This window comes from Syngnathus scovelli, chromosome 7, assembly GCF_024217435.2.
Source record: "Syngnathus scovelli strain Florida chromosome 7, RoL_Ssco_1.2, whole genome shotgun sequence".
Lineage (NCBI taxonomy): Eukaryota > Metazoa > Chordata > Actinopteri > Syngnathiformes > Syngnathidae > Syngnathus > Syngnathus scovelli.
In genome coordinates this window covers 5,624,714-5,646,084 of record NC_090853.1, presented here as the reverse complement: position 1 = coordinate 5,646,084, position 21,371 = coordinate 5,624,714, and the positions used below count along the sequence as shown (strand labels likewise).

The following is a 21,371-nucleotide window of genomic DNA, read 5'->3' as shown; positions in this document are numbered from 1 at the left end:
GGTGATATGGAGTGACTTGAGTTATGACATCATCTGCCTTCCTCCAGATGTTCCAGGGTGTACTGGAGTACTTTAGATGCACGAAAGCGCTGCGTGTACACTTGTAGGATCCTGGTTTGTCACCCTCCTGTGGGAGAGTCTGAGTTTAAAAACATGGTGGCCCCTGAGGAGAACATCACCATAGCACATAGTCCTCCTCCTCCTCCTGTACAAGGTACTCGAAACACCCTCAGCTTTAATTGACCAGTTTTAGAGGCATGATGTTGATCTCCCCCCTTTTTTCGGAAGACTTTCCTGATCCATTTGAGTCTCCGAGGCGTGCAGAGACCCTGTCTCCTGCCAAGACCCCCAAGCTTCGAGTCTACAGCAGAAACCGGCAACCCAGCTACCCACCTGTCACCCAGCCTTCTCCAGGTAGAAAATTGTATTCACTGGACACTCCATTAGGTACAGCAGTACGTAATAATAGAGATATTTAGACATTATAGTATTATGCCTCGTATGTTATTGGAGCATTGTTGTAGTTGTCATCACATCTTTCTAAAAAATATATATATAATTATTTTTTTTGTAGGAGCTTCCTCTCAACCCCACACTCAAATCAGTGAATCCTCACCGGACCCGGTCATACGGAACGTTGACTCCCGACGCCACAGCTCTCCTTCTCACGCTGCTCCTCCCCACCAACTGCATAAAGACCGAGTAGTAAAATCACTGACTCACATTTTGCCACGGCCTCTTACCTCACCCCCTCCACTTATCTCCTCACCTGCCCAAGACCCCGAAAAGGCTAAACGCGCCAGCAAGGACTCAAGCCAGAGGGACAAGGAAAGGGCAAGACTTTTCATGACAGGCCAGAATAGACCGCAACCTTCCACGCATCAGGGAGCACGAAACACAGACAAGCTTAAGGGGTCGAGTCGAGGTCAATCCTCCAAGGATGCTGAAAGGAACAGATCATCAAGCGACCTCAGGCAAAAAGACTCTGACACTGCTGAATCAATAGCCAAAGAGCAAGAAAAAAGGAAGCCGGCTATGAAAGAATTCGACACGGCAAGAATTCTCGGAAAAGACGCTTCGAGAGATTCAGAGAAGAGGCGACAAGTAAACAGAGAATCCGACAAAGGAAAACAGGCCAACAGAGAGTCAAACAATAGAGATGTCGAGAAGAGCAAATCAGCCTTTAGAGATTCCGGCTCAAAGGATATTGAAAAAGCAAGAGCTGTCAGCAGGGATTCGGCGTTGAGAGACTCTGAAAAGCAGAAACAATTTAGCAGGGAAGCGGCAAAAGACAGACCATCCAGCAGAGACTCGGAAAAGGGTCGACCTCCCTCGAGGGATTCCAGTTATAGAAGCACAGAGAGAAACAAAGACTCAGGGAAAGAAAGTGACCCTGGCAACCAGTCTAAACACGGCGGAGGTGAAAGTAAGAACCCCAGGCTGGCACCTGGTGGCTCGGGCAAGTCTTCTCCTCCCGTGGGCACCGCTGTCCTCTCCAGCCATCAGCAGAGAAGCGCTAGCAGCAAGCAGACTCACAAATACGGGAAACATGGAAGCAAAGAGCAAAATATTTCTTTGGCTCATAACAAGTCCGCTTCTCACGTCATGCAGTCCAAGGACAAACCCGGCTCGGAGAAAGACAGCACGGGAAGCTTAACGCCGTCTTCCCTTTTTAATGACACGGTTGTGGGAAAATCGAACTCCCCAACTCTTGCACGTAAATCAAATGATCATTCGTCAAGTCCAGCTGCCGGAGCGGCCATGAAAGCCATTTGGTCATCGAGGACACCGGCGGATGACGACCTTGTCAAACGAAGCTCCACGCACACGGCGGCCTCGGCCGCCAAAGACAAACACTCCAAAGTCAAGGCGGCAGGCAACCGAGAGTCGTCGAAAGAGCGAGACAGAGTGAAACATCTCCAAAATAGTAAAAACAACAGCAAATCGCCGCTCTTGAACAACAACACCAAAGCCACGGGCAGCTCCAGCACGCACGGCGCAAATCCCAACAGCAATAGTAAAGCTCAGCTGCTCGGAAGCGGCGCCAAATCCCACGGCAAGCTTCAGGGGGAGACGTCGGAGAAACCAGCAAGCGACAGGTCTTCTTCAAAGAGTCGAGAACTTTTCAGCTGCAGCGTGGACAATAGCCAAGCCACCAAGACGTCCTTTCAGTCCCACGTCAAACCGACGATGAAGCAGTTAGTGTTGTCTTCGAGAGAGAGAGAGAAAAAGAAAGCTGTAAAGAAGCCCCTCGTGACCCCTCTCAAACCCGACATTAAGACGGACCCCAACGGCACCAACAACGTGGATGGCATTTCATCCGCTTGTCCCGCGACGACGACCTCCTCAATTTCTCCTGCTGGCCAGGCGACCCGTCAGCGTGACGGCCCCCCTCTCTTCTCCTCACCTTCCGCCAGCAGCACTGACAGCTCAGAATCCGATACCCAGACCCAAACAGAGGAGGAGGACTCGCAGAAAGACCACCCGTGCGCTGAGCTACGAGACCACCACGGACTCCTCACTCGAACGGAAGACGAGGCGGAAGGCCATGACGATTATCACGACAGGGGTATCGACGACACGCCTCACGAGGACGACAGCGACGGGTCGGGCTCGGCCAAGCGGCGCTACCCTCGTCGCAGTGCCCGCGCTCGCTCCAACATGTTCTTTGGACTTACACCTTTCTACGGGGTCCGCTCATACGGGGAAGAGGACCTTCCGTTCTACGGCAGCGCCGATGGATCCGGACCCGTGGTTAAAAGGCGGACCGGCCGCAAGAAGTCCGCCGAGGGACAAGTGGACGGGGCGGATGACATGAGCACGTCCTCTTCATCAGGAGACAGCGGAGATGAAGATGACAGCGGAATGAACCAGCGATTCAAGGACCCGTATTACTACAACTTCACACGGACAATAATCAACCCAGGTGAGGGGCTGCCTTCAATTGAAGGACTGGATCAGCGTCTGGGTCGCGGCTCCCAGCTCCAACGCTTTCTAGAAGATGAAGAACAGCAGCAGAGGGCGCAAGAAAAAACGGAAGAGGACATGCGCAACGCACAGTAAGTTCCTACCAATATTTTCTCTCTCTGTCGCTCTCTCTTTTTTTCGGTTTCTCTTTCTCTTTGACATTTGTATGGCGTGTTTGACAGGACTTTGAGCAAGCAGCACATCGGTCAGCTGGACGGCATCGACGACGGCTCAGAAAGCGACACGAGCATCTGCACCACCAGCACCACCACGACCACAGTCACCTCAGCTTCCACGCCGCACAAGAGCACCCCGAGAAGAAGGGCCAGAGACAGGCACCAGGAGAAATTGGACTCGCACGACTCTGCCAAAGACGCACACAGCAGTGGTGGAGGAACTGCGACCTTGAGCGGAAACACTCGAAAGGGGCACAAAGAGAACTGCCTGGCTTTAGGTGGCAAGTCGCAGCCGCAAAGTCAGGGCCAGGATCCTCTGGAAGCTCAGCTATCCCTCAACACAGACCTTCTTAAATCAGACTCCGACAATAACAACAGTGATGACTGCGGTAACATTTTGCCGTCAGACATTATGGAGTTTGTTCTCAACACGCCGATGTCAATACAGCAAACCGAGTCTTCCTCCTCCGAGCTGCTGCTAGATGAAGGCTACGGGGTGGACGTCAACCGGCGCAAAGATATTCTGTTTGATGACTTCTCTGAGCCTCTGCCCAGCGCTGAGAGCGGAGGGGTGGGCGAAAGTAGCGTGAACAGCTCCATCTCCGTCGAGGAGCCTTATCTTCCACTTGAGCTGCCCTCCGATCTTTCTGTGCTCACCACACGCAGTCCGACTGTGAATCCCAGTCAGAACCATACCGGCGGCAACATGTTGGGCTTGACCCCCGACCCGGACTCAATGGGCGGAGGGAAGAGCGGGGACAAGAAAAGAGCGAGACCCGGAGTGTCACCCTCGGAGAATCAACGCGATTCCGCCACTTTGGGAAACAGGGATACCCAAGTCGCTGAAGGTCACATGACCCCTGAACAATTTATCCCGAGCCCCGCTATCGGTCAAGTGATCGAAACCACAGTCAACCAGGATGTTTCCAGGAATCCCGGTACTCCTGTTTTGCCGAGCTCCCCATCACTTCCTCTTCAGAGTCAGAAGTTCCTCCCAGCCGCGGCTGCAGGCAGCCCCGTGACTGGTCCAGGACCATCCCAAGTTCAAGTTTCCGCCCCAGCTGTCATCAAACCCAGCCCTGATAAACTCATTGTGGTCAACCAGCAGTTTCAGCCTCTTTATGTCCTCCAGACTGTCCCCAATGGAGTTGCCCAAAAAATAACAGCCACGGGAGTGATGGACACCAGCTCTCAAGCCGTGCTCAGCTCCATGACGCTCGCCACGGGCTTGAATACCGGACTATCTGCATCCCAGCCTATATTTCCTGCCGGTGGCAAAGTCTTAGGTACGATGTCTCACTCCCCTCAGATTCACACCTTCAGAGGAACGGCCCAGGCTGGCTTCCAAGCAGGAATTCCAAGCACCACTTCAGGACTTCTCATCGGATTGTCCTCTCGCGAGCAGCCTCAGATTCTGGTCTCCGAAGCGGGTCGACGGCACGAGCTGGGCCCCGGTGTCACCATCGTGTCCAGTGCGTCTTCTCTCACCGCCGTCCCGACCGTTCTTTCCTCTGCCCACGGTAAGAAGAGGCCCATATCTCGTCTTCTGCCCAAAAAAACAAAGAAATTGGCACGCTCGCGCAGTCAACCCACTCTGGCCCCCGATGTCGGACCTCCCAACATGACCCTCATCAACCTGTCGTCCCCTCAGCTCACAGCGAGTATCCCCGGCCAGCCTGGTGGCGTAGTCGAGTTAAGTACCCTAACCAGCTCTCAGCGGAAGGTTCCTAATATTATCAAAAGACCCAAATCCGGTAACGTCATGTACTTGGATCCAACTACACTCATTCAGCCGAGACTTTCCGGCACTGCCCAGGCCGGTGTGCTGGATTCCACCACTCACATCTTACCTTCGGGACTCAACACCAGTCAGTCCGTTTTAAACGTTGTTCCCGTGCCCTCGAGCGGCGCCGCCGGCCTCCTGACATCCGGGTCCGTGTCCCTCTCGACGCCCGTCCTCAGCTCGACTGAAATCACCGGGTCCATTAGCAATCTCCTCTTTAAAGCCAGCCCGCACGGGTTGAGCCTGTCCGATCAGCAGGTGGTCCTTCAGTCCACCGGTCCGACTCCTCTGGTATCCCAACTGGGCTCTCCCGTGACCTCCTTAGCCAACAGCATCTGCGTCCTGCCTTCGCAGCAGTCCTTCAGCGTGGCCGTCACTCAGCATGGAGATACAGAAGGCGGCACTATGCACCTACGTCCGACTTTTTCCAGACCTCACACTGCCGTTTCCAGCGCGAGCACCACTGTCACAATTGCGCCAGCCACCACTTTGAGCCCCGTGAAAGGCCGCGTCGTCGGAGTCTTCACCCAGAACCAGACTTCCTTGCACTCCCAGAGCTGCAGAACCACTCCCATACAACGGACCTTCGATCAAAGTCTGCAGAACTCAACCGGTGTGGCATCGGCAACAATTACAATTTCAAGGGCGGAAAAGGGCAAACCCAAAGCTAAAAGGAGCAGGAAGAGCACAGACATGAGCAATGGCAAAAAGGTGAAGGTCTCGCAAGCTGAGGAGCATCACAATATTCCCGCGGGACAAAATCCCTCAAAGTCGAGGTGAGTTAATTCCTCAGTTGGCACTTTGCTAAATCTCTAACTGAATTTCAAAACATCAATTTTCCACTTGTCTTGGAAAGAACCTCTCAAGACGCCAGCTATCCTGAATCCATGGACACGGACGAACCCCCAAATAAGGCAAACAGCAAGAGGTATGGAGACGCCGCTTCTCCTCGCCTATCTTCATACTTTCTCTCTTGACCTGTGTCAATGCTTACTTGAATCCTTTGCAGCGTCCTCGGTAAAAAGAAGAACTCAGAAGATCCCGGTTTCCCCGGAAAGGTTGCCGTCAAAGACAAAGGTTCTCCTACCACAGGGCCGGGTTGCGTCGCAGTCGCTTTACCTCCTAACCAAGATGGCAAAGAGACCGGCTTGGACAGCAAACCCAAGAAGGGCATCATCTTTGAGATTCACAGTGAAGACGGCTTCCACATCCGCTGTGAAAGCATCGAAGGTGAATTTCACACTTCGACATCATGTCCGTCGTGTTCCTAATTGTCTGTTTTATAGACGCCTGGAAGTCCCTGACCGATAAAGTGCAGGAAGCTCGCTCCAACGCCAAACTACAAAAGGTGTCCTTTGAAGGTAACGTGCGATTTTTAAAATAATCTTGACTCATCATTGCAAATTTATAAATTCATTTAGCGTCATGGTTTTCCTTTTTTCTCCCACAGGGGTGAATGGACTGAGGATGCTGGGAGTGGTCCACGAAGCTGTGGTGTTCCTCTTAGAGCAGCTCTATGGCTCCAGACACTGTCGGAGCTACCGCTTCCGTTTCCACAAACCCAAGGAAACCGAAGAGCCTCACATCAATCCCCACGGCTCAGCTCGAGCTGAGGTCCACCACAGGTTGGCTTGCGGCCCACATGTGCCGAATTAGTCCATTCTTGGACAGCATGTCTAAATGCTGCCTTTTGTTGAACTTGTCTGCCCCGCAGGAAGTCTGTTTTTGACATGTTCAATTTCCTGGCCTCAAAACACCGCCAGCCGCCTGAGTACCAGCCGCAGGTAGAGGATGAAGAGGAAGGACAGCTCAGGACTGCCAGGTCAGTCAGACAGCACAAACAATTTGAAGTGATTCGCTTTGTTCAACTATTCTCTCCTTGCAGACGTGCATCTATGGAACTGCCACTCGCTGTGAGATTCAAACACCTCAAGGCCACCTCCAAGGAAACTATTGGAGTCTACAGGTATTCAGTAATAAAGAATAACTGTTTAATTTTACGCTTGATGCTCTCCTGAGACCCAACAAAAAGTCTTTCCAGGGTTCAGACCGAAATGCGATCTGTTATCGTTTGACAGATCCCCCATTCACGGCCGCGGTCTGTTCTGCAAGAAAACCATCGACGCAGGCGAGATGGTCATTGAATATTCCGGAAACGTGATCCGCTCCGTGCTCACCGACAAGCGGGAGAAATACTACGACGGGAAGGTGAGGATGAGAAGCACGTGTGGTTTTGCGGCTAAGTGGGCAGAATCGTTTTACACCGAAATGTCCAAACACTTTTTTCCCCAAGGGCTACTTTGACATGCTTCTTTTTTCATTTATTTAACACGCTAAAGTCAATCCATCAGTGTGGGTGAAGCTACGCTAACAATTATATAAAATTTACGACATGGTTTGTCATTCAATAAAATGAGAACGTTTCTCCAAATCTTTCACTATAAACACTTAACAGCCCCCCCTCCATAAAAAGAGGGTTGTAATGAGAAATATTTCCCACAAGATGGCAGCAAAACATTTAAATCAGACGATCACGTAGTACCAAAGCCATACACACAATCATGATTCATGTTACATAAATAACTCATTTCAAACAAGACACCTTTGTTGTGAATTGTATTTGCTAGCACACTAGCGTAATCAACATGCTAGCTTAAGCATGTGGGTCGCTGCGCTTCTGTCTTCCCAGGGGATCGGCTGTTACATGTTCCGCATCGATGACTACGAGGTGGTGGACGCCACCGTGCACGGCAACGCGGCGCGTTTCATCAACCACTCGTGTGAGCCCAACTGCTACTCGCGGGTCATCACGGCGGACGGCCTGAAGCACATCGTCATCCTGGCCGCCCGCCGCATCCACCGAGGCGAGGAGCTCACGTACGACTACAAGTTCCCCGTGGAGGACGCCGGCAACAAGCTGCCCTGCAACTGCGGCGCCAAGAAGTGCCGCAAGTTCCTCAACTGACAAGTTTGTGCCAACTTTTGAACTCGAGTCTGCTCTCGCTCGGACGCAATATGCAGAGGAGGAGGGGCCATAAATAGAAAGTCAAATATATCGTGCCTCCTTTTGCGAAATGTGGCTCGCCAAGCTTCACCTTTAGCTGATTGACACTTTGATTTTATTGAAATTTGAATCGACCAAAAAAAAAAAAAAACTGACCCACTCTCAATCAGTTAAATTATTTTTAAAAGAAAAAAAAAATTAAAGGTTCCGTTTTACACCAAAGTGCAATTTGTCAAAGGAACAAGAAATCCGTTTGAATTAGTTGATATTTTCTCTGGTGTGATCAGCTGTTCTTGTGCACATTTGGCCTGTGTGAATGTGCCCTGATGCCTTCAGAGCCATGGTGACTTGACCTCGCTAAAGGTACAAACCTGCTCACCTGAGAGCGACTCAAATGAGGAAAACAAAAAAAAGTTATTCATCACGCCCGTGCGCTTGATTTGACCATGGGAGCGTTGTGTTCTTAACTGGCTGGAGCCTCTTGAAAGAGAGGGGAAAAAAAAAAAAAGGCAGCTTGAGATTCTGGTGGACTGACAACCACGAGCCCCCGAGACTCTACTGACGTGCTTTAGTAGACTTATTTATCTTTTAATTTAGTTAGTTTTTTTTTATTTCGTTGAGGCAATCCCTGGAGAGCAGTGGATTTTCTAGAAAGCGCGCCGTCGTTCTTATCTCGTCTCTCGTTTTCGATGATTCTGTTTGGACTCATCCTTCCAAATGACAGCAGCAAAGAGAACCAAACAAACATGGCGCCCTGGAATTGATATTTTCACACCGCCTCTTGTGATAACCATTGTTATTATTATTACGGAGATGTTCTTACGTGTTTTAAAGTCTTGTCTTTTTTTTTTTATTGGAAAAAGGCAAATGTCACGATTTTAAAAAAATGTAAATAATGTATATTTTTCTACAGCAGCAACAAAAAAGACTTAAAAAGCACTCACTAGTGAATAGCACTTAATGATGGTATTTATATTTTTTTAAAAAGTCATATTTATTTTATTGCCATTTTTTGTAGGAAATAGAGGTTTACAAACACTAAAGCGCTCTCTATGTTTTGTACTCCGCTGCCTTTGTAAAATTTTGTTTCTGTTTTTTTTTTTTTTTTTTTAATTATCATTTTGTAGGTCTGAATGTTTTATTTGATTCCAAAGACTGACGTTGGCTCGGTCCGCTCGGCTTCAGTCCACCAGGAGCTCGCCACCCGGGCCTTATGGTCAAAGCTAATTTCGTTTTTTCTTGTCGTCATCATCGTCGTTATAATTGGGAGCTGGCGGTGTGGCTCATGTGAACTACTATTATTATGCACTTGGGAGAGTTTAGATGGTTGATCCTCATCTGATATCTCCTCTCTCCAGCCTTATTGTCTCCTCACCACATCACAAACACGCAGAGAAGAGAAGTCATATCAATAAGTACACATCAAAAAAGCAGACAAAGGTTAGTCAAGATATCAAGTTGTTGGTTTTTTTAAATAGTGAGGTGCCTTTATTTTGATGCTCCACATAGCCAGTGAGTGCAAAGGATATTTAGAACTGCACTGAAAAGTTAAGAAAAAGTTTTAAGAAAGTCATTACCTCAAAAATATGGAATTCTCTCAGTTATATTGTTATATTATGCCTTTATCTTAATATATGTCTTTATTCTCAAAATATGACAATTTTAATCTAAAAAATTTACAATTCTCTGTCAAATTTGACGTGTTTTCCTCAACTGCACCACTTTGATGTATTACAACTGCAAAATTTTATCTAAAATATTTTTTTAAATGAAACATTATGACTCGTATCTTAAAAAGAAAAACGGATACCTCTGTTTTTCTTGAGTATTTTGTAAGTCATAACTGAAAATTTTTGGAAATCAACAAAAAAATGTTTTAATACTGACATTGTGACCATAAATTTAAAATTACTTTTAATTGTGCTTTGAGGCTAACGATAACAGTAAAAACTACCATTGTACTTGCAAAAAGTTGTATTTTTTTTTTCTTGTTTTCCCCGAAAACAACTAACAATACATTAGTCTTGGAAAATGACTTTCCTTTTTCATTCTTTTCAGTGCGGGCACTAATACTCCAGTGCATAAAAGCACCACTGTGTCATGTAACCAGAGCTCAACCGTGTTAGGACTTCCATAAAAACATCCATTTGTTTTTTTCTTTTCCTGCCGTTCATGCTGACATCATTCGCAGTGACTCCCACGCTGCCTCCCCCCTCCCCTGATGAAAAACACCCACACTTGATCCAATGTCATGGGGGGGCAGAGAGGCTCTTACCAAGTGCACTTGACTGTCAGTGGGCACCAAAGTGAAGTGGGCCTAAACCGCTACCCTGACGGTGAGGGTACATACACAAGCCCCCTCCTACTTGCCACCTGGGGGGGAGGGGCGACTGGCTGGGTTGTGCTGCTACAATGAATGTAAACTCAATTCTTCCACGTTCCTTGCTTTGCGAGCGTGGATGTTCTTTTCCGTCGCCGTGCCGACAGATCCGATGGCTTCACGCGTGAGCATCGGCGCAAACGTGTCTGCCGATCTCAAGGGCTCCGTCTAGAAATTCTAAACTTTTGGTGAAAGGCTTCTTGGACTTCATTTCCTCTTAGTGGCAGGGGTCACATCAGTGGCCCCGCCCCCTCTCCGTCTGTAATTATAGTATAAATACATGACAATATTATACAGACACATGCATAGTCTTGTACGTTAGTATCTATACAATATATGGAATGGACAGACAAACTTAGTTACAGTAGCAAAAACAGCCGATTTATACTAGCAATGTTTCAATGTACTCTATAATGGTTTTGTGTTACAGTACTATCAGATGAAACTAACGTGCATCATTTCTTTTTTCGTATAATGGATATCCAGTACCAGTTTTTGCGGTGCCTGTGATCGCACCTCAGACCACGAAAGGGGCGGTGCCGTTTCTTTTTTTTTTTTTTTTCATTCTTTGTTTTCTCGCAAAGGAGCAGTTTTATGTGATGTGTAAGTGTATTCATGTGCTTGTGAATTTCTTGAGGTCATTTCTTTTTATTCCCCCTTTTCCTTCTTTCATTGTATGTTAAAACAGGGACTTTTACTTGATGTGGTAATAATTTAAAAATTTGATTTGTTTTTTTTAATATCCCACCAAAATGGCGGTTTTTAAGTCCTCTGAAGCTTTGGTTGTACTTATGTACTGTTTTTTTTTTTTTTTTAAATAGAGTCATAATGCTGAATGTTTAATTTATTTATTTTGTGCAACATCCACAAAGGAGTTGTTACTTGGAATTTTCAGAGGTCGAACAAGTCGGGGTTGCGTGTTTGTGTGCGCGTATGTGTGTGAGCGAGATGAGATTGTTTCTGGTGAAAAACTCATCAGCCTTGGATGAAATGTGGATTCGCCGTGGGAGCGGATGAAAAAAAATTGTGTGTGTGTGTGGGGGGGGGGCAGAAAACTTGAACAGGCTCTGTCTTTAAACGCCTTCAATAAGTGTTATTGTCTTATCGATAATCCGCCTGTCACCACCATCATCATCGTAATAAACCGTATTCATGACAGTGTTCTCTCCCAGCAATGAAGGAAAACCACCACAGTGAAAAAGAAAATAAACCACAAAACTATACTCGGTTGAATGTATAATGAGGAAACAAAGTTGTACATAATGTGTAAAAAGAAAAGTTTCTAATCATGTTTATTTTCTATGCACTTTTTTTATTTAAGTGATAGTTTAAATAATAAACATGTCTCCTTTAGTCCATTTTTGTCTTGTCGTGTGAGAAGACTAATAACATTGCACAACATATTTTATTTAGTCCAACTTTTTTATTCATTTAATTTAATTCTCACTCATCATAACACGTGTACAAATTTTTGTATTTCAGCATTCACACACATTTTCTGCAATTACAGGAGATTTTCTATTTTTTCAAATAAAAATATGGTGTTTTTTTTTAAATAAAAGCCTTACTATACATGAGCATTTAAAAAAATGCCTTAAAAAATAATATATTTATTTATTTTTTCTATAATTATTTATTCTTTAAAACCCAACTTGAAAATTTTTAGCCCCAATTTCAAAACTACATTTGACAACTTAATCCTTTCTTGAAACTCACACAAGATGACGGACATCACATTTTTGTGAGAACAGCTGCCGCTTTTGTTCCAGACAATATAACGTTACATAATTCTCCCTTCAGATCTCTCCTTCCATCTGCATTAATATGTCACACCAAAATATGTTCTTCACTTTTACTCCCCCTCCCTCTCTCTCTCTCGCTCTCTCTCTTCCCCCCTCCCTCCCTCACTGTCTCTCTCTCTTGTTCTCGCTCTCTGTCCTCCACCCAAAACAGCAAACACCCAAACCACCGCCTAATTGGATTTCATGATCATTTCCTTTCAGCTCGCAGACGCCAGCAGCTGGCTGACATCGGTAAGTTGACTTTTGAGGCATAAATGTATTGCAAGATGCTTTTTGTTGAGTTTTATAGAAGAAGAGCCCACACAGAAAAACTAAGTCACATAAGATTTAATAAAGTTTTTACTTCACTAGAAGAAGAATTGTGGGAAGAGCCAAGTGTTGCGTGCTAGTACAGAAACTCAAGAATCACAAATGTTTGATTTTGTGAGAAAGTACCTTTGAATTTGGCCTCATTAAACTTTTTGTAATGTGTTGTTTGCCACAGCTTGCTTCATTAGTGACAATTTACAATTTATTTGTCATACTTTAGACATTTTAAGTTGTTTTTATGAAAGTTACTCGCGCATTTGTGGAACATAAGTGCAAAATCCACCCATTTATTTTTTTATCCATCCATTTTGCTACTTACTTTGCTGCTTACTTACATATGACATCATGGTTGCTGAGGGTCAGTAAACGACCAATCACGGCTTAGCTTTCAAAAGACACATGAACAAACTTAGAAAACAGGTGCTTTCAAATATAACATCGTATGTAGTCAAATACAATAATGTGTTCTATTTTGGCCCTGTCCTCAACCAGCTGCTTCCTCTAAATTTTCCTCCTGAGGGCTTTCATACACCTATGAATGTCTTCAACATTCTTCTCCATCTTCACAGCTTCTTTTTATGGTTAAGCCATAAAAGTCACCAATGCTGACTTCTTCCTGTCCACCTCATGCATGCTTCCCATACTGGCTTGCGTATTTCATTAACCGCAGTTCGACAGGACTCGCCCTCCTCCAAAAACCACCAAGCGTCAACAAAAAGTAACATTGCTAAAGTTGAGATTCACAATAAACTTTTAACACTTGGAAAGTGACTTATTTCTGAGTCAACTGTCTGGTATTCAGCTTTCATTACAAACATCTGTTAAGAAGCCAGTGTTGTCCTATCGTGATTTCAGTCAGCAGTCTTGAGTAATGTAAAGTAATTTACTCGCTTCCCACTGGGCCTCTTTTCAGCCACTTCCCGAGTTGGAGTGTGAGTCCAGGAATTAGTCCAAATGTGCGGCTCAGTCTAAACGCTGAAATCTCAGGCCATTTTTCTCTGTGTGCAGGTGCTCTGCAATGACAACGCTCAAGTCGCTGCCTTTACCGCTCTTCCTGCTTGTTCTCCAAGTACGTCTCTCTACTCTGTTAGAGGACAACAAGATTCCTCCCAGTCTGTGTACGGGCCACCCTGGCATCCCGGGCTCTCCCGGAGTTCACGGCACCCCCGGTCTGCCTGGGAGAGATGGACGGGACGGAAGAGATTCTGCTCCGGGGGAGAAAGGAGAAAAGGGGGACTTGGGAGCTTCAGGTAACAAACAAATTTCTCTCACTTAAAACTGTATTTAAAATAAATACATACAGTGTTTATATATTGCTGAGATAATGGTGAGGCAAGTCCACATTTTGTTACCGTGACAACCAGGGTGGCAAGTGGCATTTTCTCAACAACGGTGCTCAGCAAGTGTCCTGGAAAAAAAAAAAAAGCATTTTCACTTGTGGAGGCAGCACTTCATAGACATTACATCACCTGTTGTGTCTGTAGGTATGGCTTTATGTATTATACTGCCCCCTGGTGGCCAATGCACGTACACAACAGAAGGTGCAACACAATTCCCCATTGAGAATTATCATGGTGCACAACCTATTTCATTTTTATGTTTTTATAGGTTACAATACAGTCAAGTGCTACTTTTCAAAATATTTTTTTATTTTTATCATAATGAGGGAAGCTGACTTAAGAGTGCTGGTAGGAAAAGATGCCGGAGGCCACTAAAAACTATCCAGTGGGCCTCAAATGGCCCAGAGCCTTAGTTTGGAGACTTGGGCCCACACCAAGTACATCACATAAGATTTGTTTCAGTTTCAATATGCTTGTGTATTTGATAGTTTTCGTGTGCGTACCCCACAGGTGAGACAGGTGAGCAAGGCCTGACAGGAGATAAAGGTGACTCCGGAGAGCGAGGGCAGAAGGGCGAGGCGGGACAGTGCGCCGTGGCCCCCAAATCAGCCTTCAGCGCCAAAATATCCGAAGGCCGCAACATGCCGCTTACCGCGGGCGGTGTGGTGCTCTTCGACAAGATCCTGCTCAACCATCAGGACGACTACAACGCTGAGACGGGCCGCTTCACCTGCAAAGTCCCCGGCGTGTACTACTTTGCCGTCCATGCCACTGTGTACCGCACCAGTTTGCAGTTTGACCTCGTGAAAAACGGACACACTGTCGCCTCCTATTTCCAGTTTTTCGGAAACTGGCCCAAACCGGCGTCGTTGTCGGGCGGGTCCCTTGTCCACCTGGTTCCCGGGGACCAAGTGTGGATCCAGATGTCTCTGGGGGAATACAATGGATTCTACTCCAGTACCAAGACAGACAGCACTTTCAGCGGCTTCCTGGTGTACTCAGACTGGAAAAACTCTGCGGTGTTTGCATGAGCAGTCATACCTTGCATAGGGAAAGTAACCACACGATGGCCCATTTAAGGTTTTCCTAATAAGGGATATTTGGGACGAGACGTCAATATGTTTTTGTTTTGTAATGACATTCACGACGGGCACATACTAAACTGCATGACTTGACTGCTTTTTCAGCATCTGCATTTCTACAGTGGAATCTCTTCAGGGGTGTCAAACTCTGGCCTGGCCCGCAAACACAAATTCTGCATCGACTGTGTCAATACTAAAATTTCAACAGTTTCTACTAGTCTCTGATTTCAAAACTACTAATTATTAATCGATTTGTTGTGTACCCTGTACTGTATATATGAGAGGTTTATACCTTTATTTGGGTTGACAGTCATAATGGCCCTCTGAAGGAAACTATGACTCAATGTGGCCTGCAACTAAAATGAGTTTGACACCCTTGTCTTAGATGGTTGAGCATAATATGACACTGAACGCCTATCGATACGAGTGCACAGATACCAAAGCTGTGCATCTCTCCGATATAAGACGATTGGATACGTTTGTCGATGCACAATGAGTGATACGATTCAAGGACGACAGTTGATTGCATTACACTCGTATTATTGACGTTGCTCCTTCCGCATTTAACGTGATCTAATTCTGACATCAAGCTTTTAGAAAGATCCAAATGAAACACAATATTCACATCAGTGATTCCCAGATGGACTGACATAATCAATCATAGATGTGGGGAGGAAAAATTGTAGGAGCATGGAGATGATGAAGTAACGGTTCCAAAAGCATGTGGCGCTTCCATCACTCCAATCCAACGCTCCACTGAGTGCATTTCATTCCCCAAACCTGACCAAAGTAAACACATTACACTGGCGTCTTCGCAGCCTAATGATTTCCCCAAATGCGGCAACATCGTGAGCTGGATGATGTAAGTCACGATGATGTCTTTTCTGAGTCTCCACCTTTGTGACAAGATTTTTTGGGAGGCAGCATTTGTTGACTTAATGGGCGAAACACAGACAAGAGCAAACGCCATGGAAAAGGCTTTCTGAGCTTCCTCTCACTTGAGGAAATGTGATTTAAAATAGTTCCACAAAAGCCCCCCACCCCCTTTTTTTTTTTTGGGTGAAGGGAGAAAAGCGGGGAGTTAATCAAACTGAGACTGGCACTGCCACTGACTTCCATTGGCATGCATCTGCTAAAATACTCTTTTGAACTGAACCAAAGCCCCTTTTGGAAAATCTATAACATCAGTTTAGATGAATTATGAATTACTGCAAGGGTTACTTAAATTATTGGAATATTTTCAAACATGGCTAAAACCATGGCAGCAGTCATATTAAAATAAGAAAAACAAACCAGCAAAATACTGTAAGAATACTAAACATAATAAAATATTCATGGTAGGTGGCCAGTGTCATAAAATAAAAAAGTAAAAAATAAAAAACATATATATAAAATTGAAAAAACTCAACCTGAAAAATAAAATTAAAAAAATAAAATTTGTAAATAAAAAAAACATTTAAAAAAAATTGTTGAGTCACCTTGGTAGCGCTATACTCACAAATTAAATAAACAATGAATAAAGAGACCAACACAACAGCTGGTATGACTTTTGTTCTGATAACTTTGTCCAGCAGGAGGCAGTCAGCCATTACACATTTCCAAACCAACAATCAAAACAAATGAATAAAAGAAAAATGCTTTACTTTACAGACACGACAGTCACATTATTGTGGCCTCCATGAACATTTCTTTTTCATTAGCCACTTTAATCCTTAACTACCTCTACTTTTACAGTCCATCCATCCCTACCAGTCTTCAAGCTCACCCGTCATCATCCCAGTTTCATCCTCCAGAAAGGAGATGTTCTGAACCCCCCCCCACCCCCATCCATTTGTGACATTTTCCCACAGTGTGCTGCTCAGGGCCCACTGAGGTCAGTAAGTACAAATTGAATCCCAGGAGACGCAAAACATGAAACTTCCTCCTGTTAGTGGCATCCTCATTTGGAGCAACATGTAAACACAGCATAGGCTGCACACAGGCCAGCAGACAAAAAAAAACAAAAAAACAACAAGGCTTGTCTGCAGACTACTGACTGTGTTTACTTGACATTTTAGTTCAAAAGCAACACTGACCTCTGATGTGGTTTTCCTAGAACAGATTTTGATCGTAAATGACATTTAAAAAGATTGCACGCTGACATCAGTGAATGGATTCTTTTTTCTGCACAGATGTCTGTCTCCATTTTTAGAACCTGGGAAAGGGAATGGGGTCAGTTGTAAACGAGAGGGCTCCGGAGAAATGGTCCCATCTAAACCAGTCTTAAGTGATTCGTTCTTTTTTTTTCAGTTCATATGACTTTAACCAGTAGATGTCAGTAATGCCCATTGAAGCTGGTGCCACCTCGCAGTAAAACAAAACGAAGAAGAAAATGACGTCACTTCCCCTTCACCAACTGAACGGATGTGTGCGTGAACGAGTCATTAAGTGAGTGATTTGCATTTCCAGGTCATCGCGAGAACGGATCAGTGAGGGAACGAGTCAATGGATCAACTGCCTTCCTTCCCGTGCATCAACGGATCAGTCAGTGAACGTGCTGCGTTTCCCTCCCGCATACTGTGTAATATGTAAGCCAGAATGTAGATTACACTGTCCCAATGATCGTGAGCAGCAGGGGGGGCCCCATTTCAACCCCTTACACTGAGTGCCAAGCAGGGAAGAAATGGGTACCATTGTTATAGTCACCGGTATGACTCGGCAGGGGTTTGAACCCACAACCTCCCAAACTCAGGGCGGACACTCTCCTCTTAGGCCACTGAGCTGGTAAACACTTGTATCGTAGTATAACACTTATAGTCGTTTTTAAATAACGTGTATACCTATATACGCCTAAATATTGTTATCCAATATATCTACTGCAATTTCACATTAGATTGCTGGTTTGAAATTTGCTTTTAATATTATTATTTTTAATAAACATTTATGTTAAAACTTGTCTGGAGTCTTATTCCTTGTTTTTATATTCGCCAATTAAAACATAAAAATCTGACATTTGGTTAACTGCTTTATAATTGTGACTAATTTAAAACTATTCTACTTGTTAATACCTACAAAATAACATATTCTAACCGGAGATTGGATTGACCTAATTTTCACATGGTCCTTGTTTACATTTTGCATTTGACACTGACAGCTGTCAAGTGCCACGTTAGGGCTCTTCTTGTGTAAGTTTTATTTGTTATGGGTTTTCTTTTGTAAGTTTAACTTTGGGTACTTCGAAAGTGTCATTTTAAATTGTACTTTGCTAGGTGTTCGTGTACACAACGTGTTGTGATGACATCTGCTGTGGAGTCTTCAGCTAGTCGCTTGTGAGCTGCTCCATAAAACCATACATGTTCCATACACTGAGAGCATGGGGTCCATAGGGTAGTGGTTAGTGCTCTGGGCTTTCACCCCAGCGACCCAGGTTCGAATCTCAGTGGGAACCCAAAAAATTTTATCATTGGAAATGTGCAACACAGTTGCTCGTGTCACCATAAAACCATACATGTCCCATGCACTGAGAGCAACGCTTCTATAGGGTAGTGGTTACTGCTCTGGGCTTGCGACCCAGGTTCGAATCTCAGTGGGATCTAAAAGTGAGTGAGTGAGTGAGTGGTTGAGTAAGAGTGAGTGTGTGAGTAGTTGAGTGTGAGTGAGTGAGTGAGTGTGTGAGTGTGAGTGTGAGTGAGTGAGTTGGGTGAGTGTGAGTGAGTGAGTAGTTGAGTGTGAGTGAATGAGTGAATGAGTGAGTGAGTGAGTGAGTAGTTGAGTGTGAGTGAGTGAGTGAGTGAGTAGTTGAGTGTGAGTGAGTAGTTGAGTGTGAGTGAGTGAGTGAGTGAGTGAGTGAGTAGTTGAGTGTGAGTGAGTGAGTGAGTGAGTGAGTGTGAGCATGGGTGAGTGAGTGAGTGAGTGAGTAGTTGAGTGTGAGTGTGAGTGAGTGAGTGTGAGTGAGTGAGTGAGTGAGTGAAAGAGTGAGTGGTTGAGTGTGAGTGAGTGAGTGAGTGAAAGAGTGAGTGGTTGAGTGTGAGTGAGTGAATGAGTGAGTGAGTGAGTAGTTGAGTGTGAGTGTGAGTGAGTGAGTGAGTGTGAGTGAGTGAGTGAGTGAGTGAGTGAAAGAGTGAGTGAGTGAGTGAGTGAGTGAGTGAGTGAGTAGTTGAGTGTGAGTGAGTGAGTGAGTGAGTGAGTGAGTAGTTGAGTGTGAGTGAGTGAGTGAGTGAGTGAGTGAGTGAGTGACTAGTTGAGTGTGAGTGAGTGAGTGAGTGAGTAGTTTATTGAGTGGGTGAGTGAGTGAGTGAGTGAGTGAGTGTGAGCATGAGTGAGTGAGTGAGTGTGAGTGAGTAGTTGAGTGAGTGAGTGAGTGAATGAGTGAGAGTGAGTGAGTGAGTGAGTGAGTGAGTGAGTAGTTAAGTGAGTGAGTGAGTAGTTGAGTGAGTGAGTGAGTGAGTGAGTGAGTGAGTGAGTGAGTGAGTGAGTGAGAGTGAGTGAGTGAGTGAGTGAGTGAGTGAGTGAGTGAGTGAGTGAGTAGTTGAGTGTGAGTGAGTGAGTGAGTGAGTGAGTGAGTGAGTAGTTGAGTGAGTGAGTGAGTGAGTGAGTGGGTGAGTGAGTGAGTGAGTGTGAGCATGGGTGAGTGAGTGAGTGAGTGAGTGAGTAGTTGAGTGAGTAGTTGAGTGAGTAGTTGAGTGAGTAGTTGAGTGTGAGTGAGTGAGTGAGTGAGTGAGTGAGTGAGTGAGTGAGAGTGAGTGAGTGAGTGAGTGAGTGAGTGAGTGAGTGAGTGGTTGAGTAAGTGAGTGAGTGAGAGTGAGTGAGTGAGTGAGTGAGTGAGTGAGTGAGTAGTTGAGTGTGAGTGTGAGTGAGTGAGTGAGTAGTTGAGTGTGAGTGTGAGTGTGAGTGAGTGAGTGTGAGTGAGTGAGTAGTTGAGTGTGAGTGAGTGAGTGAGTGAGTGAGTGAGTGAGTGAGTGAGTGAGTGAGTGAGTGAGTAGTTGAGTGTGAGTGAGTGAGTGAGTGAGTAGTTGAGTGTGAGTGAGTGAGTGAGTGAGTGTGAGTGACTAGTTGAGTGTGAGTGAGTGAGTGAGTGAGTGAGTGAGTGAGTGAGTGAGTGAGTGAGTGAGTGAGTGAGAGTGAGTGAGTGAGTGAGTGAGTGAGTGAGTGAGTGAGTAGTTGAGTGTGAGTGAGTGAGTGAGTGAGTGAGTGAGTGAGTGGTTGAGTGTGTGAGTGAGTGAGTGAGTGAGTGAGTAGTTGAGTGTGAGTGAGTGAGTGAGTGAGTGAGTGAGTGAGTGAGTGAGTGAGTGAGTGAGTGAGTGAGTGAGTGAGTGAGTGAGTAGTTGAGTGAGTGAGTGAGTGAGTGAGTGAGTGGGTGAGTGAGTGAGTGAGTGAGTGAGTGTGAGCATGGGTGAGTGACTGAGTGAGTGAGTGAGTGAGTGAGTGAGTGAGTGAGTGGGTGAGTGAGTGAGTGAGTGAGTGAGTGTGAGCATGGGTGAGTGAGTGAGTGAGTGAGTGAGTGAGTGAGTAGTTGAGTGAGTAGTTGAGTGTGAGTGAGTGAGTGAGTGAGTGAGTGAGTGAGTGAGTGAGTGAGTGAGTGAGTGAGTGAGAGTGAGTGAGTGAGTGAGTGGTTGAGTAAGTGAGTGAGTGAGTGAGTGAGTGAGTGAGTGAGTGAGTGAGTGAGTGAGTGAGTAGTTGAGTGTGAGTGTGAGTGAGTGAGTGAGTAGTTGAGTGTGAGTGTGAGTGTGAGTGAGTGAGTGTGAGTGAGTGAGTGAGTGAGTAGTTGAGTGTGAGTGAGTGAGTGAGTGAGTGAGTGAGTGAGTAGTTGAGTGTGAGTGAGTGAGTGAGTGAGTGAGTGAGTGAGTAGTTGAGTGTGAGTGAGTGAGTTAGTGAGTGAGTGAGTGTGAGTGACTAGTTGAGTGTGAGTGAGTGAGTGAGTGAGTGAGTGAGTGAGAGTGAGTGAGTGAGTGAGTGAGTGAGTGAGTGAGTGAGTGAGTGAGTAGTTGAGTGTGAGTGAGTGAGTGAGTGAGTGGTTGAGTGTGTGAGTGTGTGAGTGAGTGAGTGAGTGAGTGAGTGAGTGAGTGAGTGAGTGAGTGAGTGAGTGAGTGAGTGATGTATGGTAGTTTTTTTTTTTAACTTTTTTTTTTTGAAAAAAAAACAAAAACAAACTACCATGTATGGTAGTTTTATTTTTAAACTACCATGTATGGTAGTTTTTTTTTTTTTTTTAGTTTTTTTTTTTTTTTGAAAAAAAAAAAACCAAAAACAAACTACCATGTATGGTAGTTTTTTTTTTTTAAACTACCATGTATGGTAGTTTTTTTTTGAAAAATGAAAAAAAAAATTGAAAAAACAAAAACAAACTACCATGTATGGTAGTTTTTTTTTTAAACTACCATGTATGGTAGTTTTTTTTTTGTTTTTTTACTTTTTTTTTTTGAAAAAAAAAAACAAAAAACAAACTACCATGTATGGTAGTTTTTTTGACAAACTACCATACATGGTAGTTTTTTTTTAAAAAAAATGAAAATTCTTTTTTGAAAAAAAAAAAAAAAAACTCACTCAATC

At 45.1% G+C, this 21,371-nt stretch overlaps 2 protein-coding genes across 4 annotated transcripts in view; both read left to right on the top strand.

Annotated features, from left to right (window-relative positions):
* Positions 1-11,663, top strand: part of kmt2a (lysine (K)-specific methyltransferase 2A) — a 33,527-nt gene extending 21,864 nt beyond the window's left edge. For all 3 annotated transcript variants that reach the window (XM_049726890.2, XM_049726891.2, XM_049726889.2), the window contains exons 23-34: positions 48-214; positions 289-447; positions 575-3,059; positions 3,150-5,702; positions 5,783-5,854; positions 5,936-6,156; positions 6,213-6,287; positions 6,377-6,551; positions 6,641-6,748; positions 6,812-6,892; positions 7,005-7,134; positions 7,616-11,663. In XM_049726890.2, the coding sequence (XP_049582847.1) occupies positions 48-214; positions 289-447; positions 575-3,059; positions 3,150-5,702; positions 5,783-5,854; positions 5,936-6,156; positions 6,213-6,287; positions 6,377-6,551; positions 6,641-6,748; positions 6,812-6,892; positions 7,005-7,134; positions 7,616-7,891 (6,502 nt within the window). In that variant the 3' untranslated portion in view covers positions 7,892-11,663. The remainder of the gene's footprint in view (positions 1-47; positions 215-288; positions 448-574; positions 3,060-3,149; positions 5,703-5,782; positions 5,855-5,935; positions 6,157-6,212; positions 6,288-6,376; positions 6,552-6,640; positions 6,749-6,811; positions 6,893-7,004; positions 7,135-7,615) is intronic.
* A 527-nt stretch (positions 11,664-12,190) lies between these two features.
* Positions 12,191-16,224, top strand: c1qtnf5 (C1q and TNF related 5). Its single transcript, XM_049726894.2, has 3 exons — positions 12,191-12,343; positions 13,430-13,671; positions 14,272-16,224. The coding sequence occupies exons 2-3, from the start codon at positions 13,440-13,442 to the stop codon at positions 14,790-14,792; spliced, it is 753 nt and encodes a 250-aa protein (XP_049582851.1). The 5' UTR covers positions 12,191-12,343; positions 13,430-13,439; the 3' UTR covers positions 14,793-16,224.
* Positions 16,225-21,371: the final 5,147 nt, after the last annotated feature.